The sequence below is a fragment of the Somniosus microcephalus genome, chromosome 13 (assembly GCF_052327205.1).
Source record: "Somniosus microcephalus isolate GS21.2 chromosome 13, FLI_Smic_1.0, whole genome shotgun sequence".
In the NCBI taxonomy this organism is placed as follows: Eukaryota; Metazoa; Chordata; class Chondrichthyes; order Squaliformes; family Somniosidae; genus Somniosus; species Somniosus microcephalus.
This window is the reverse complement of record NC_140999.1, coordinates 149,903,292-149,916,558: the sequence shown is the minus strand read 5'-3', so window position 1 is coordinate 149,916,558 and position 13,267 is coordinate 149,903,292. Positions and strand designations below refer to the sequence as shown.

At 45.4% G+C, this 13,267-nt stretch overlaps 1 protein-coding gene across 3 annotated transcripts in view; it reads left to right on the top strand.

The window, feature by feature from the left end:
- helz2a (helicase with zinc finger 2a) overlaps window positions 1-13,008 on the top strand; it is a 192,760-nt gene extending 179,752 nt beyond the window's left edge. The window contains exons 21-22 of one of the 3 annotated variants that reach the window (XR_015080626.1): window positions 8,553-9,985; window positions 11,817-13,008. Coding sequence is in view for 2 of the 3 variants with exons in the window: in XM_086005342.1 (XP_085861468.1) it covers window positions 8,553-8,659 (107 nt within the window). In the remaining variant the exon portion in view is untranslated. Of the gene's footprint in view, window positions 1-8,552 lie in introns of all 3 variants that reach the window. The other 2 variants (XM_086005343.1, XM_086005342.1) reach the window with 2 other exon arrangements.
- The last annotated feature ends 259 nt before the right edge of the window (window positions 13,009-13,267 follow it).

Genomic DNA, 13,267 nt, shown 5'->3' with positions numbered 1-13,267 from the left:
AGGAGCAAATACATCATGATGTCAGCAATACAGAGTGTGTTGGTAATACTTGGGCATGCCTGTGCATTTGGAAAGTAAATGAACAGTTGCTAGAGTACTGTGTATTTCTCCATTTGTGATGCTGCACCAAGCTTGCAGTAAATGGCCATTACGTTGACTTGTAAGGTAACATTGTTAAGTTATGTGAAGTGTGAACGCACTTACCTTGGCAACTTTGCTAATTTCTTTTTCACCTGCTCCCACGTTCGGGGCATAGATTCAACAACGTTTATTCATTTTAGCAACCTTTATCCAGGCTGCTCCAGTGCTACTCTTGACTGGAGGGTGTCCCTCCACTTCTTCTCTGTGGCACCTCCAAAACATTGTGGAGTGGTGCTGTTCTCCTCTGCATCTTCCTTCTGTCATTTTTTAAATTTGCAGACAGTTCCCCTTTAAGGGTGACAAGCAACCTTTTGAGAGCTGCTGGTGTCGGATATTCTGCCCCCAATCCTTGTGCACATCCAAAGGAAATATGAGTACCAAAATTGTATTTAAATAAGCTGACCTCTCTTTAAAGTGTGAGGTCATCTTAGTGCACTATAAATGTGTAGAGGCCAAAGAACAGTGGTGCTGGTGCCTCTGTGCCAGGACCACATTTTTTATTATTATTTGTTCTCAGGATGTGGTTAATGGTGGCAAGGCCACAATTATTGTCCATCCCTAGTTGGCCTGAGAAGGTGGTGGTAGGACTGCCCCTTGAAAAACTGGATTCCTTGCGCTGATGGTGCTCCCACAATGCTGTTAGGTAGGGAATACCAGGATATTGACTCAGAGACCAGCCGTAAAAAGTGACCAGGAAGTTCATGACTATTATCAACACTGTTGGTACTCTTGGCAAGTTCCAGATTTTTGACTGTTTTCATCCTTTCAGAGACTTAACAGCAAATGCAGAGACTTGAGCAGCTATGCTGTCAGTCATCTTGACCTGGGTATCGTCTGTTACAGACAGGGACTTCAAGGAGGAAGAAGTTATTTTTTTAAATGCTACATTTTATTAATTATAAAATATGCCTTGATAGTTTGTTATTTTGTTTTAAACCTGGCGAATTGTGATTGTACAAAAGCATTCAATAAGGCAATGGATCTTATTTTTGTGAAGTTATCTTTAAACATTCTATTTGAACATTAACTAAAGCATAGGAGAAAGTGATTAGAACCTTGTAATATAATCAAGGAATTCCATGCATGATATTGGAGAATGGACTTTGAGCCAGTTGTGGTCATCCAGGAACACCAAGTTTAGATTAAATTCTTTAGTTTCTATAGACTCGGAATTGTCCAATCAAGGGTTTGCAGCAATTTATTTATATTAACATTTTTAAATGTTTCTGTTATGCAATAGAATAAAATAATTGACCTAAAATTCCACCGTGGCAAGTTGCTCACTCTGCTGTTTTACTGTAACCAGCAGTGACTTCTCTTCCTGCCTCTGCGCCATTACCTCCAGAACCCCTCAAGCGTATATCCTCGGCCCTCTCATCTTCCTCATCTACATGCTTCCCTTTGGTGACATCCACTGCAGACGTGGGGTGACCTACCGTATGTATGCTGAAGAAACCCAGATCTACCTCTCCACCACCTAACTCGACCCCTCCTCTGCCTCTGAGCTGTCGGACTGCTTGTCTGACATTCAGTATTTGCTGAGCCACAATTTCCTCCAGTTAAACATTGTGAAGACCAAAGCCATCGGGCTCGATTTTCATTGAGCTGTGGAGTCGGGCTTGGAGGCGTGCGGGGGGGTTAAAATCGCGAAAACTGGCGGGCGGGACCCCTCCCCTCCCCCCGCCTGGTTCCCAACTCCGAGCAATTTTAACTCAGGCGTGTCTGATGGTCCCGACTCCGTCCCGCATCCAACAGGCGGGACTGGTCTTTAAGGCCCTTAACAAGCACTAAATGGCCTCTATAATCCTATTTTAACAGGCCCTTGCAACTTTAACCCTTTTCCCACGTAAAACACGCCTGGTGGGAATCATGAATGTGAAACCTGGCGGGAGCACTATTGGATTGCTGACTATCAACTGCAGGTCAACCATTAAAGATGAGATTTGATCAGCTATCATCTGCAGGTGGCAGGACTTAGTGGTCTCAGGTCTGGGGCAACTTTTACAAGGCTTAACCACACCTGTGGAAGATTGGAGCCTCACACCCATCTCCAGTGTGACCTCCTGGGAAACCCCTCTCGCCACCTTCACTTAGCGCTTCCTCAATGGAGGCATATACCAGAAGCATGGGAGCCATTTATTTCCTTCCCATCTGGGCATTAGAGGAGCTCGAGCAGCAGCAGCAGCAGAACCAGGAACAACAGCAGCACCAGCAACTGCAGCAGCAGCAGGAGCGCCAGGCTGCTGCTCACCCACCTGAGGCTGCACAGGCCAGAAGGGGCCAGCGCTTGGAAGCCCGTCGGCGCAGGAGATACCCCCCAAACAGGGCCTACAGACGCGGGGTCACCTATCTCAACATGTCTGAGCAGCAGTGCCAAAGGCGGCTCCGACTTTCGCGAGAGGTAGTGAGTGACATCTGCGCAATGCTACAGCAAGACCTGCTGCCCAGTGGACCAGGTGGACAAGCATTACCAGTGGCCGTCAAAGTCACCACCGCACTCAACTTTTTTGCCTCAGGCTCATTCCAGGGATCAGCAGCATCTCCCAGGCGGCCGCACACACTTGCATCACACAGGTAACCGATGCCCTAGGGTCCTGAATTTAAATAAAGGAGACTACGAAGGTATGAGGTGCGAGTTGGGTAGGATTGATTGGGGAATGTCACTCAAAGGGTTGACGGTGGATGGGCAATGGCAAACATTCAAAGATTGCATGGATGAACTACAGAATTTGTTCATCCCAGTTTGGCATAAAAATAAAACAAAAAAGGTGACTCAACCGTGGCTAACAAGGGAAATTAGAGATAGCATAAGATCTAAGGAGAGGACATATAAATTGGCCAGAAAAAGCAGTAAACCTGAGGATTGGGAGCAGTTTAGGATCCAACAAAGGAGGACAAAGGGATTAATTAAGAGGGGGAAAATAGAGTATGAGAGTAAGCTTTCAGGGAACATAAAAACTGACTGTAAAAGCTTTTATAGATATGTAAAGAGAAAAAGATTGGTGAAGTCAAGCGTAGGCCCCTTGCAGTCAGAATCAGGGAAATTTATAATGGGGAACAAAGAAATGGCAGACCAATTAAATACATACTTTGGTTCTGTCTTCACAAAGGAGGACACAAATAACCTCTCAAAGATGTCGCGGAACATAGGGTCTAATGAAAGGGAGGAACTGATAGAAATCAGTATTTGTAGGGAAATGGTGTTAGGGATATTGATGGGATTGAGGGCCGATAAATCCCCAGGGCCTGATAATCTACATCCTAGGGTACTTAAGGAAGTGGCCCTAGAAATAGTAGATGCATTGCTGGTCATCTTCCAAAATTCTATAGACTCTGGAACAGTACCCATGGATTGGCGGGTAGCTAATGTTACCCCATTGTTCAAAAAGGGTGGTAGAGAGAAAACGGGGAATTACAGACCGGTAAGCCTGACATCGGTAGTGGGGAAAATGCTAGAGTCCATTATAAAGGATGTAATAGCAGAGCACTTGGAAAAAAGTGACCGGATCGGACAAAGTCAACATGGATTTACAAAAGGTAAATCGTGCTTGACTAATCTACTGGAATTTTTTGAGGATGTAACTGGTAAAATAGATAAGGGAGAACCAGTGGATGTGGTGTATGTATTTGGATTTTCAAAAGGCTTTCGATAAGGTCCCGCATAAGAGATTAGCGTGTAAAATTAAGGCACATGGGATTGGGGGCAAGGTATTGACTTGGATAGAGAACTGGTTGGCAGACAGAAAGCGAAGAGTTGGAATAAATGGCTCTTTTTCTGAGTGGCAGGCAGTGACTAGTGGGGTACCGCAGGGATCGGTCCTTGGACCCCAGCTATTCACAATATATATTAATGATCTGGACGAGGGAACTAGATGTAATATCTCCAAGTTTGCAGACGACACAAAGCTGGGTGGGCGTGTATGCTGTGAGGAGGATGCCGAGAAACTCCATTATGATTTGGACAGGTTGGGTGATTGGGCAGAAGCATGGCAGATGCAATATAACGTGGATAAATGCGAGGTTATCCACTTTGGTGGCAAAAACAGGAAGGCAGATTATTATCTAAATGACAATAGATTGGGAGAAGGGGAAGTGCAACGAGACCTGGGCGTCCTTGTGCACCAGTCGCTGAAGGTAAGCATGCAGGTGCAGCAGGCGGTTAAGAAGGCAAATGGTATGTTGGCCTTCGTAGCGAGAGGGTTTGAGTACAGGAACAAGGATGTCTTGCTGCAGTTGTACAGGGCCTTGGTGAGGCCACTTCTTGAGTATTGTGTGCAGTTTTGGTCGCCTTATCTGAGGAAGGATATTCTTGCCATGGAAGGAGTTCAGCGAAGATTCACCAGGCTGATACCTGGCATGGCACGAATGACGTATGAGGAGAGATTGGGTCGATTGGGCTTGTACTCGCTGGAGTTTAGAAGAAAGAGAGGGGATCTTATCGAAACTTATAAAATTCTAACAGGACTAGACAGACTAGATGCTGGAAGGATGTTCCCGATGGTCGGGGAGTCCAGAACCAGGGGTCACAGTCTAAGGATAAGGGGTAAGCCATTTTGGACTGAGATGAGGAGGAATTTCTTCACCCAGAGAGTGGTGAACCTGTGGAATTCTCTGCCAAAGAAGGCAGTAGTGGCCAATTCATTAAATATATTCAAGAAGGAGTTGGATATATTTCTTAAGGCTAAAGGGATCAAGGGATATGGAGAGGAGGCAGGAACAAGGTACTGAATTTGGATGATCAGCCATGATCCCATTGAATGGCGGAGCAGGCTCGAGGGGCCGAATGGCCTACTCCTGCTCCTATCTTCTATGTTTCTATGCCCTCTTTGCCCTCACGCACAATCACATCCATTTCACCAAGAATTGAGCAAGTGTCACGGCGCGAGCGGTTGGATTAGCTCATCTGGCAGGCTTTCCAAGGGTGCAGGGCATCATTGACTGCACACATGTGGCCCTTAGGGCACCCCATCGCAATCCAGGTATTTTTGTCAACTGCAAAGGCTTCCACTCCCTCAACGTTCAGCTGGTGTGTGACCACAAGAAGGAGATTTTGCATGTTTGTGCCATGTACCCTGGCAGTTGCCATGACTCCTTCATACTGCGCCAGTTTAGTGTGCCTCCGCTATTCAGTCCGCCAGACCAACTTAACGGATGGCTGCTTGGAGACAAGGGCTATCCCCTGAGGACGTGGCTGATGACGCCATTGAGGAGGCCAGCCAACAAAGCTGAGGAGAGCTACAACTCCAGCCACATTTCCACCAGATCCATTATCGAACAAACCATCGGTTTGCTGAAGATGCGCTTCAGATGCCTGGATAGATCAGGTGGAGCCCTGCAGTACTCAGCAGCCAGGGTCTCCAGAATTGTGGTTTGCTGTGCACTTCACAACATGGCACAGCGTCGTGGCTTGCAGATTCCTGAGGACCAAGTGGCCCCTCACATATCCTCCTGAGATGAGGAGGAGGAGGAGGAGGAGGAGAAGGGCGAAAATGAAATTCCTGCAGAGGCCCATCAACCAGCGGCAGCATTACACGAGAACATTGCTGCCCGGGATGCAAGGAACGCACTCATCCTGGCCAGATTTGCTTAGCCTAGTCAATCAAACACTTTTGCCTCGCAGCTTCTTACCTGAGCATCGACAATGGCCAAGACCCTGCGGATTCCTAGCTATTTGACCAGCATACTGACAATTGCAAGTAATCCTAAGCCCTCAATGTGAAAGTCCCATTCGTGAAATGACACACGCCACAACTACAGCAGTAGCCATCAGATATTTTATTAACATTATTAGTCTGAGCTTTTTCTAACAATACATCAAATTTCACCCAAGTGACTATCCTTGTGACTACTTGTGCTTTATCTTCCTCTTACGCGCGCTCCTATGTAATGATTCCCCTGTGGCTTCAGCAGATGTGGAGGCCCCTTGCTCACTTTCCTGCTGCTCCTGTCTCGACACCTTTGGCGGGCGTCCTCTGGGGTGGCGAGCATGTGAGGGCTCGTCAACAGTCTGCTGCTCCTGCGGCTGTGCAGGGGTTGAGATGTCTGTCTCACTTGGGTGTGGACTCCGGTGGGGCTCTGACCGAGGGCTCTGCAGTGGCATGGAAGTGTGAACGCTTGGAGAGGAACCCCCACTTCCTTGAGGTGTGCCACCAACCTCCCTCTCATGGGTCAGCTCCCTCTCCGCGCCTGCAAGTGGCCGGAGAGCACCTTGCTGCACATCAGGGGGGCCATGGGGACCTGTATCTGCAATGGCAGTCCTACTCAGAAGGACGTCCATGAAGGTCTGGTTTCTCTGTTCAATAGATGCCCATCGCTCCTCAAGAGATGTCATTCTATTCTGAACAATGACCATGTTTTCCATACCCTGGCGACTAAGCTCCTCCTTGGCCGTAGCCCTCCTCTCCTCTACCGTAGCCATCCTCTCCTGTACGGTAGCCAGCCTTACCATGGAGGTAGCAATCGTTTCCACGGAGGTAGCCCTCCTTTCCATGTTGATGCGTTCATGCGCCAATGACTCCACAAAGGCTCTGGTCATGTTCGCTATGGACTCCTCCATTTGCTCCACACTCACAGCGACCCTAGAGACAAAACCTGCCAGAGACTCCTGCATCTGTGCCTGGAGTTCCATCACCTCTGATCTTATGGATGGACTCAGAGGCAGAGGGTCGACATGCTGCTGAGCCGAGCTGGCAGAGTCCTGCGCCCTCCGACTAGGATTCTCCACTGCTGTCCCTGTCTCCACAATCTGCTGATGCTCACTTGTGAGCTGTGATACACCAGGTGACAACACTACTCTATGTCCCGAAGGTCCCACCGAGGTGTGAGTGTCTGCGCTGGTGCTGGGTGCGCTGAATTCTGCTGACGCTGCGCCCTCAGAGGTTGCAGCTTCCTCTGAGGAGTCTGACTGCTCAGCCTCTTCTTCCTGATTAGGGGGGATGGATGCTTGTGATGGTCCTGTGGGGGAGTAAAGGAAAGAGTCAGAGATGTGATGCAAAGGCTACACGCACATAGCTTTTTGCAAATGCTCATAAGTGCATCTGTTACAGCTTCACAATCATTATCAGCGACTGATGCAATGTCAAAGAGAGAGATGGGAAACTTTTGTGTCACCAGCTTGCTGTGTTGCACCCGTCTGTCCGTCCCCCACGCGCGAATCATCCTCAATGCCCATGATTTCCAGGGCGGCCTCCTCTCAGGGGGTCAGGTGGGCTATTGAGGCTGTCCCTCCTCCTGTCCTGGCTCGCTTTCACTTGCTGTGAGCTCTCTTTTCCTGCAATGAGGGAGACAAGTGGAGGTTGAGTGAGAATGAAGGAGTGAGTGTAGAGATTGCATAGCATAGATACTTAGAAGGAGACAAAGATGGAGTGAGGTGGCAAGCCCAAGGGCCCTCCCTGTGTGTTGTCAGTTGTGTTCAAAGCATCAGAGTGATAGGGAGTGTGAGGGCTGCATGGTGGAATAGTTATGTGAATGTGAGCATAGAGAGAGAGGGACTGGGTAAGGGTGCATGGATGTCAGTGTCAAGTGAGATGTGGAGGAAGAGATTGCTAAAGCTGAGTGCTGGTGAGGAAAGACAATGGGGATCAGATTGAGGGTGATTGGAAATTCATACTCACTGTTCCAGTGCGCTGAAGGTCATGAAATCTTTTCCTGCCCTGTATTCAGGTTCTGCGGGTGACTCCCAAGGAGTTGACCTCCTCAGCCACCTGCATCCACACAGCCTTGGTCTAAGTGGGAGGCCTCTTCCTCCTTGATGAAGGGAACAGCACCTCCCTGTTGGCCCTAGCCCCATCCACCAATGCCTGCAGTGCCGCCTCATCAAAACGAGGAGCTGCTCTCGCCCTCCCGCTTGTCATCTTTCCTGCAGGTCCCTCTGACACCAAATGGAGGAAGCTTGGAAGCCTGCAGAAGAAGCAAGGTTTGCTGTGGACCTTAAATGCTGCAGCAATGATGACGTCAGTGGAGGGGACTTTCAGTCATGAAAAACCCCTTTGCAAAGGCTTTCCACACACTGGAAATCAATTGGCCAATTGAGTTAAAATTGCATCAATCTCCCACATCCATTTAGATTCATGTGGGAAACACGAAATTCGGATAACCCGACAACAGCCCGCACCTGAGTTAAAATCAAGCCCGATATCGTCTTTGTCCCCCACCACAAACTCTGTGCCTTTGCCACTGACACCCTCCACCTATGCAGCCACTGTCTCGGGCTGACCAGACAGTTCGCAGCTCGGCATCTTATTTGACCCTGAGCTGAACTTCCGACCTTACAGCCTCTCGCCACAAAGCCTATTTCCAGCTTGGTAACAGCACACCAGTTAGGAAGGACGTCAATTAATGCATTAATTACTAATATTGCGCAATTCAATAATTTAAATCAACATTTATCTTATCTTTTCCTGTTCCTCTAGGAAATGAGCATTTACTGAGCTGCAGTAATCTCTGGAAGGATCTGCTGGCACATTACAGGAGGCGGAATGGTTTGGTAAATGCTGAAGCGATTACTGTGAGGAGATAGTTGGGGCATAGCAGCCCAGCATCTAGCAGGGAACCCAGGATTTTCCAGACTTGCAGTTTTGTTTTAATATGTTTGAAAAACATGCAAAGTAGCTTTTGGATTCCAGGTCTAGACTTGTAACAGGCTTTGATTCCACTTCATCTGACTCCTGCATTACTACTGAAAGTGATTATTTGTTTAAACAGTTGCCTGATCATTACCCATGTTCTCTTGATGCAAATGTGAAGGAAACAAAAATAGATTTACTGAATTATAACATTTGGAGATGCATTGCACTTAGTCTATTAAATTATGTACTGCATATTATCCCCTAAATCCAAAATGATGGAATTTTATAATTTAGGTTCAAGATTATAAACAAAGCAAAGGGATAAGGTTTAGACTTGTAAGTAAAGCATACATTGTGAATCTATTTTTTTTATTCTGAAGCACATTCAGCACTTTCTGCTTAGAATTTACTGTATTACAATAACTAATGTCTGAAATAATTAACTACATTCCTAGCTTTTTAAAATTTTTAGGACTGTCCACATTTTAAATGTTTTATGGACCAAAAAATGGCAGTTACACTTGCCACCAGATAATTAGAAGGGAAATATATTTTAATTATGCCTATTTTGAAAACAGAAACCACTTTTCATTTTAACCTTTTAAAGAATACTTTTAACTAAAAGCTATTTATATCAAATGAAATTGATCAGCTTTCTCTTTTTGTTTCACCTTTTACTTTCACTGTACCATTTACCGAATGTATTTTCAGGTTAGTGGTGTCCAGCTCCATCCCATCCCAATCTGGCAATAGTATTTTATATGAATGTTTTTACTGAATATGAAGTAATTAAAACTGATAAAAAAGAGATCATCATACTGTCAGGAATGGGAGATGAGACTGTGGGTATGCTGATCGAGAACCCGACGTGCAAGAATTTTCCTCTTCCTTCGGAGTCCATCTGTTGATATAATGCTACAATAATGGCCTTCTACCACTAGAGATGTTTAAAGAGCTATGTAACAGTAGGGATCCCTATTATCACAAAAAAACTACTGTGAATTGACTAGGCAGCAGGTCCCACAGACCTTGCAGTGATGTTTCCTGTATACCCAGGCATTCCATTTGTCCAGAGGAAGTTCATAACGTGAGTTTTTCACCATTTAATGTGCATGTAAATATTTTCCATTTTATTTCCTTCATCAGTTGACATCTAAGACCTCCTACTACATTTGAAAAGGCCAAGACAGATAGGTCTATGGACATAATTACATTTCTCATTGCTCAGTGTTGAACTGGCATATACAGTAAAAGCCTCTCCATGATAACCTCCAGTGGTGAGCAACACATTTCCTTTATCCAAATGTTCTCTAATTCAATACTCTTGACTGTCTGGGGAATAAACTGGAGCCTGAGCAATTAATTCCTTTGTCAATATCCCCATTAATGAGCTTCTGTTATAGAACAAGTGTTATATTGATTAGAGAAACCAAGCCAGTTTTCCTACAATCTCCAGGGAGAATCTCTACTTTCCTAATACAATCCACCTCTTTGAATCTATGACCACAGAGAAGTGGACACTGCGATATCCAGGTGATCCCGGCTAAATGGAGCCTTAGCTTAGAAACATTGGCCTAGAAATTGAGTGGGCTTAGCGCCCATTTTGCGGCGCTAGAGGGCATTGCGCTGGACTTACAGCCGGTTTTGAAATTGACTAGGGCCCAACATCGGCGTTACACCGGTAGCGCTGCGCCGGCACCGATGACGTCATCGGTGTGCGCAGCGTCCCGGTTGCCGTGGTGACGGGCCCCAGCGCCGAAATTCAGTTGCGGCCGCCTCGCCCGTGGCAGCCGCAACTAAGACTCTGGCAACAGAGTCTTACACGACTTTGCGCCGGCGCATAAAGGTGGAGCTTTCCCACCGGCCGCCTGCCCGCACCTCCCTCCCCGGACTCCCCCACCCCCCCCCCGCGGAACAGATGTTTCTCGGCTGCGAGCCCGGCACTTCCCCGAGGTGCCGGGCTCATTTTTGTGGCGATTTAACCGGCCAGCGGGCGGGTGCAGGCAGCTCCTCCTTAACTGAAGGAGGAGGCCTGCACTTCCCGAGCCTGCCGCACCGCATCGGGCGCCGCAGCGCCGGAATAGCGCCGCAATGCGGCGCGTAGCGCCAGTTTTCAGGCGCTAACAGCCTTCAGTAGCGCCGGCAGCCGTTTGGGCGCGGCGCTACTGAATTTTTGGCGCGCACAGCGCGACTTAGCACCGGCACTAAATTTCCGGCGTTAAGCCCCGGCGCAGCGCAAACTCAATTTCTAGGCCATTATTTTTAGGGCTGCAAGCAGAATGTTGCATTATAAATAGGGGTTTTATAATTACTTGTGTTTTTAAGATGTATACATTACTGTTATGAAGTGTATGGCCTCTGGAAGTGACACCAAGCCTCTTAAGATGCAATTTTTATTTTTAAGAAATGGAATTGTCTTATATTTAATAATGAAGTGAATTTTTCAAAGGAAATGAATGTTTTTAGTTATTTGCTTGCTACAAAAGCTTAGATTTGTGCTATTACTTTGGCGAAATTCTTTATCCAATGCATTTATATAGCTCCCTTTTTTTACATTGAGAGTTTTTCCACTTCCCCCTCAACTAGCCATTCATCCCTACTGATCCTTCTGCAATTGGAATAGTGGACAGATATAGGGCATAGGCTCATCTGTGATGGGCACCCGTGTCATTCCTGAACTAGACCATAGACTACCTATGCATAGGCGGAATGCCTCATGGCCATATATATGATGCTCCATGAAGATGCCCAGCTGAGAGCTGACCAAGCAAGCAGGTTTGAGTCACAGACAGCCCTGGGACTCAGCCTTATGACATTCTGGTTGGGAGTTCTGTCCTCAGCCATCAGAGCTACTGGACAACTTTAATTTTATATACTTCCTAATGTGTACCGTACATTAATTGTCAGTAAGCGTAATAAGCCTAGACATTGTTTTCAAAATTAACATACAAAAGCTTAACACATTTGGATGACTTTCCTCTGGCCTCTATTTAAACAGACATTAACACATTGATTTTAAGGCTTGACTGTATAGACTAATTAGTTGTTTTTTATTATTACGTGTTTTTTTCTGACTTTGTATTTTTGGATCCCTATTACTTGATCCAGCCAGGTGAGGCAGTGGATTCTCCACAGCTTAGTTAATGCTGCTCTGTGAATGGGGACCAATCTTCTACTGCAGGGATTGTCTTCCTGACTTGATAACAGAGTATTGCACTGTTAGAATGTAAGAATGGCGGAATCAGAAAAGGTCATCTAACCCCACCTGGGTTATTTCATCATCCAAGTCCTGATTCAGGATCCAGGCTGACCATTTTTCTTTCCTACCAGAAATGCATCCACTTTGCTCAATCAGCATTTGATCCAATCCTCTTTACAATGCTTCAACTGAACCAGCACCAGTGCACTTAGGGGGCTGTGTCAAAATGAAGATAGTCCTTAATTTAAATTTAATCTGTGCTTTTTTAAAAACTTGTATCCTTTGCTTCGGTTCTGGTTTTGTATACATTACCGCTCCATAATCACATTAATTCAGTTAGTTATTTAAAAACTTGGATTATTTTACCACATCTCTTTTTCTGACATGCTTTATTTTGGAGCAGACCTGAGAACTAGCAAACTCGTTCATTGAGGGTCTTTTTCTGATGTTGGATAGCTTCTCCAGCCTTGCCTGTATTTTGGACGTTTGATTGAGTGACAGCTCTGTGTGCTGCCTCTGTTCCACATCCATCTATTCTGGAGCACTGAGGTACAATAATGCCTGCTTTCTTTTTTAAGTGTATGCATAACAATCTGCAAATCATAGCACAACAGTTAAGAGCCATTTTAATAAAACTGAGACCAAAAATGTTTTTATTTGTTTGTTCTTTGTTTCTGTGGTAATTTAATGTTTTTAAAGTAAGTTTTTTTTTAAAACCAATTAGCTTATGTTTTATGGAATGATGTGATTTGGAGCTGGCATCTTTTTATTTTTCTCGGTGCACTTGTTAAATATGAGTAATAAATTGCTGGACATTAATCCTGTTATGTTGAAGTATGTTTTTTGTATGGAAATAAAAATGCTGTGCATATACGGGTGCAATATGTATTCTTGCATGACTAGCATGTGAGTTCTTGTGCAGATTGCTGAATGTATCACTGTTTTGTAGGGCTCCCCTCTTATTATGAAGTTTTAATAATAATAAAATCAATAGTAGTTTTTTAAAACAATGTTTTATCCATAGCACGCTCTTGCTATGAAAATATCAATTTTGGGTGTTTGAATATTTTCTACATTTAATAAAGAATAAGTGTAAAGAAAGATGTATTCCAATGCATATTCTTTTAGACATTGCTCCACCAACCTCTGCACTCACATTTATTTTTTTACCTGAAACACTAATTTTAGCTGTAATTGACTGCACAGCATTTCACAGCGGGGGAAATAAACATGATGTAACGTACTACACAAATATGATTATTGGTTGGCACCTCATGTTGTTCTCTCTAGTCACTACACTAAAGTCATTATACACAGTATAAATCTCCTTTTGAAATTCTCCGTGAAGCATTCCCCACTC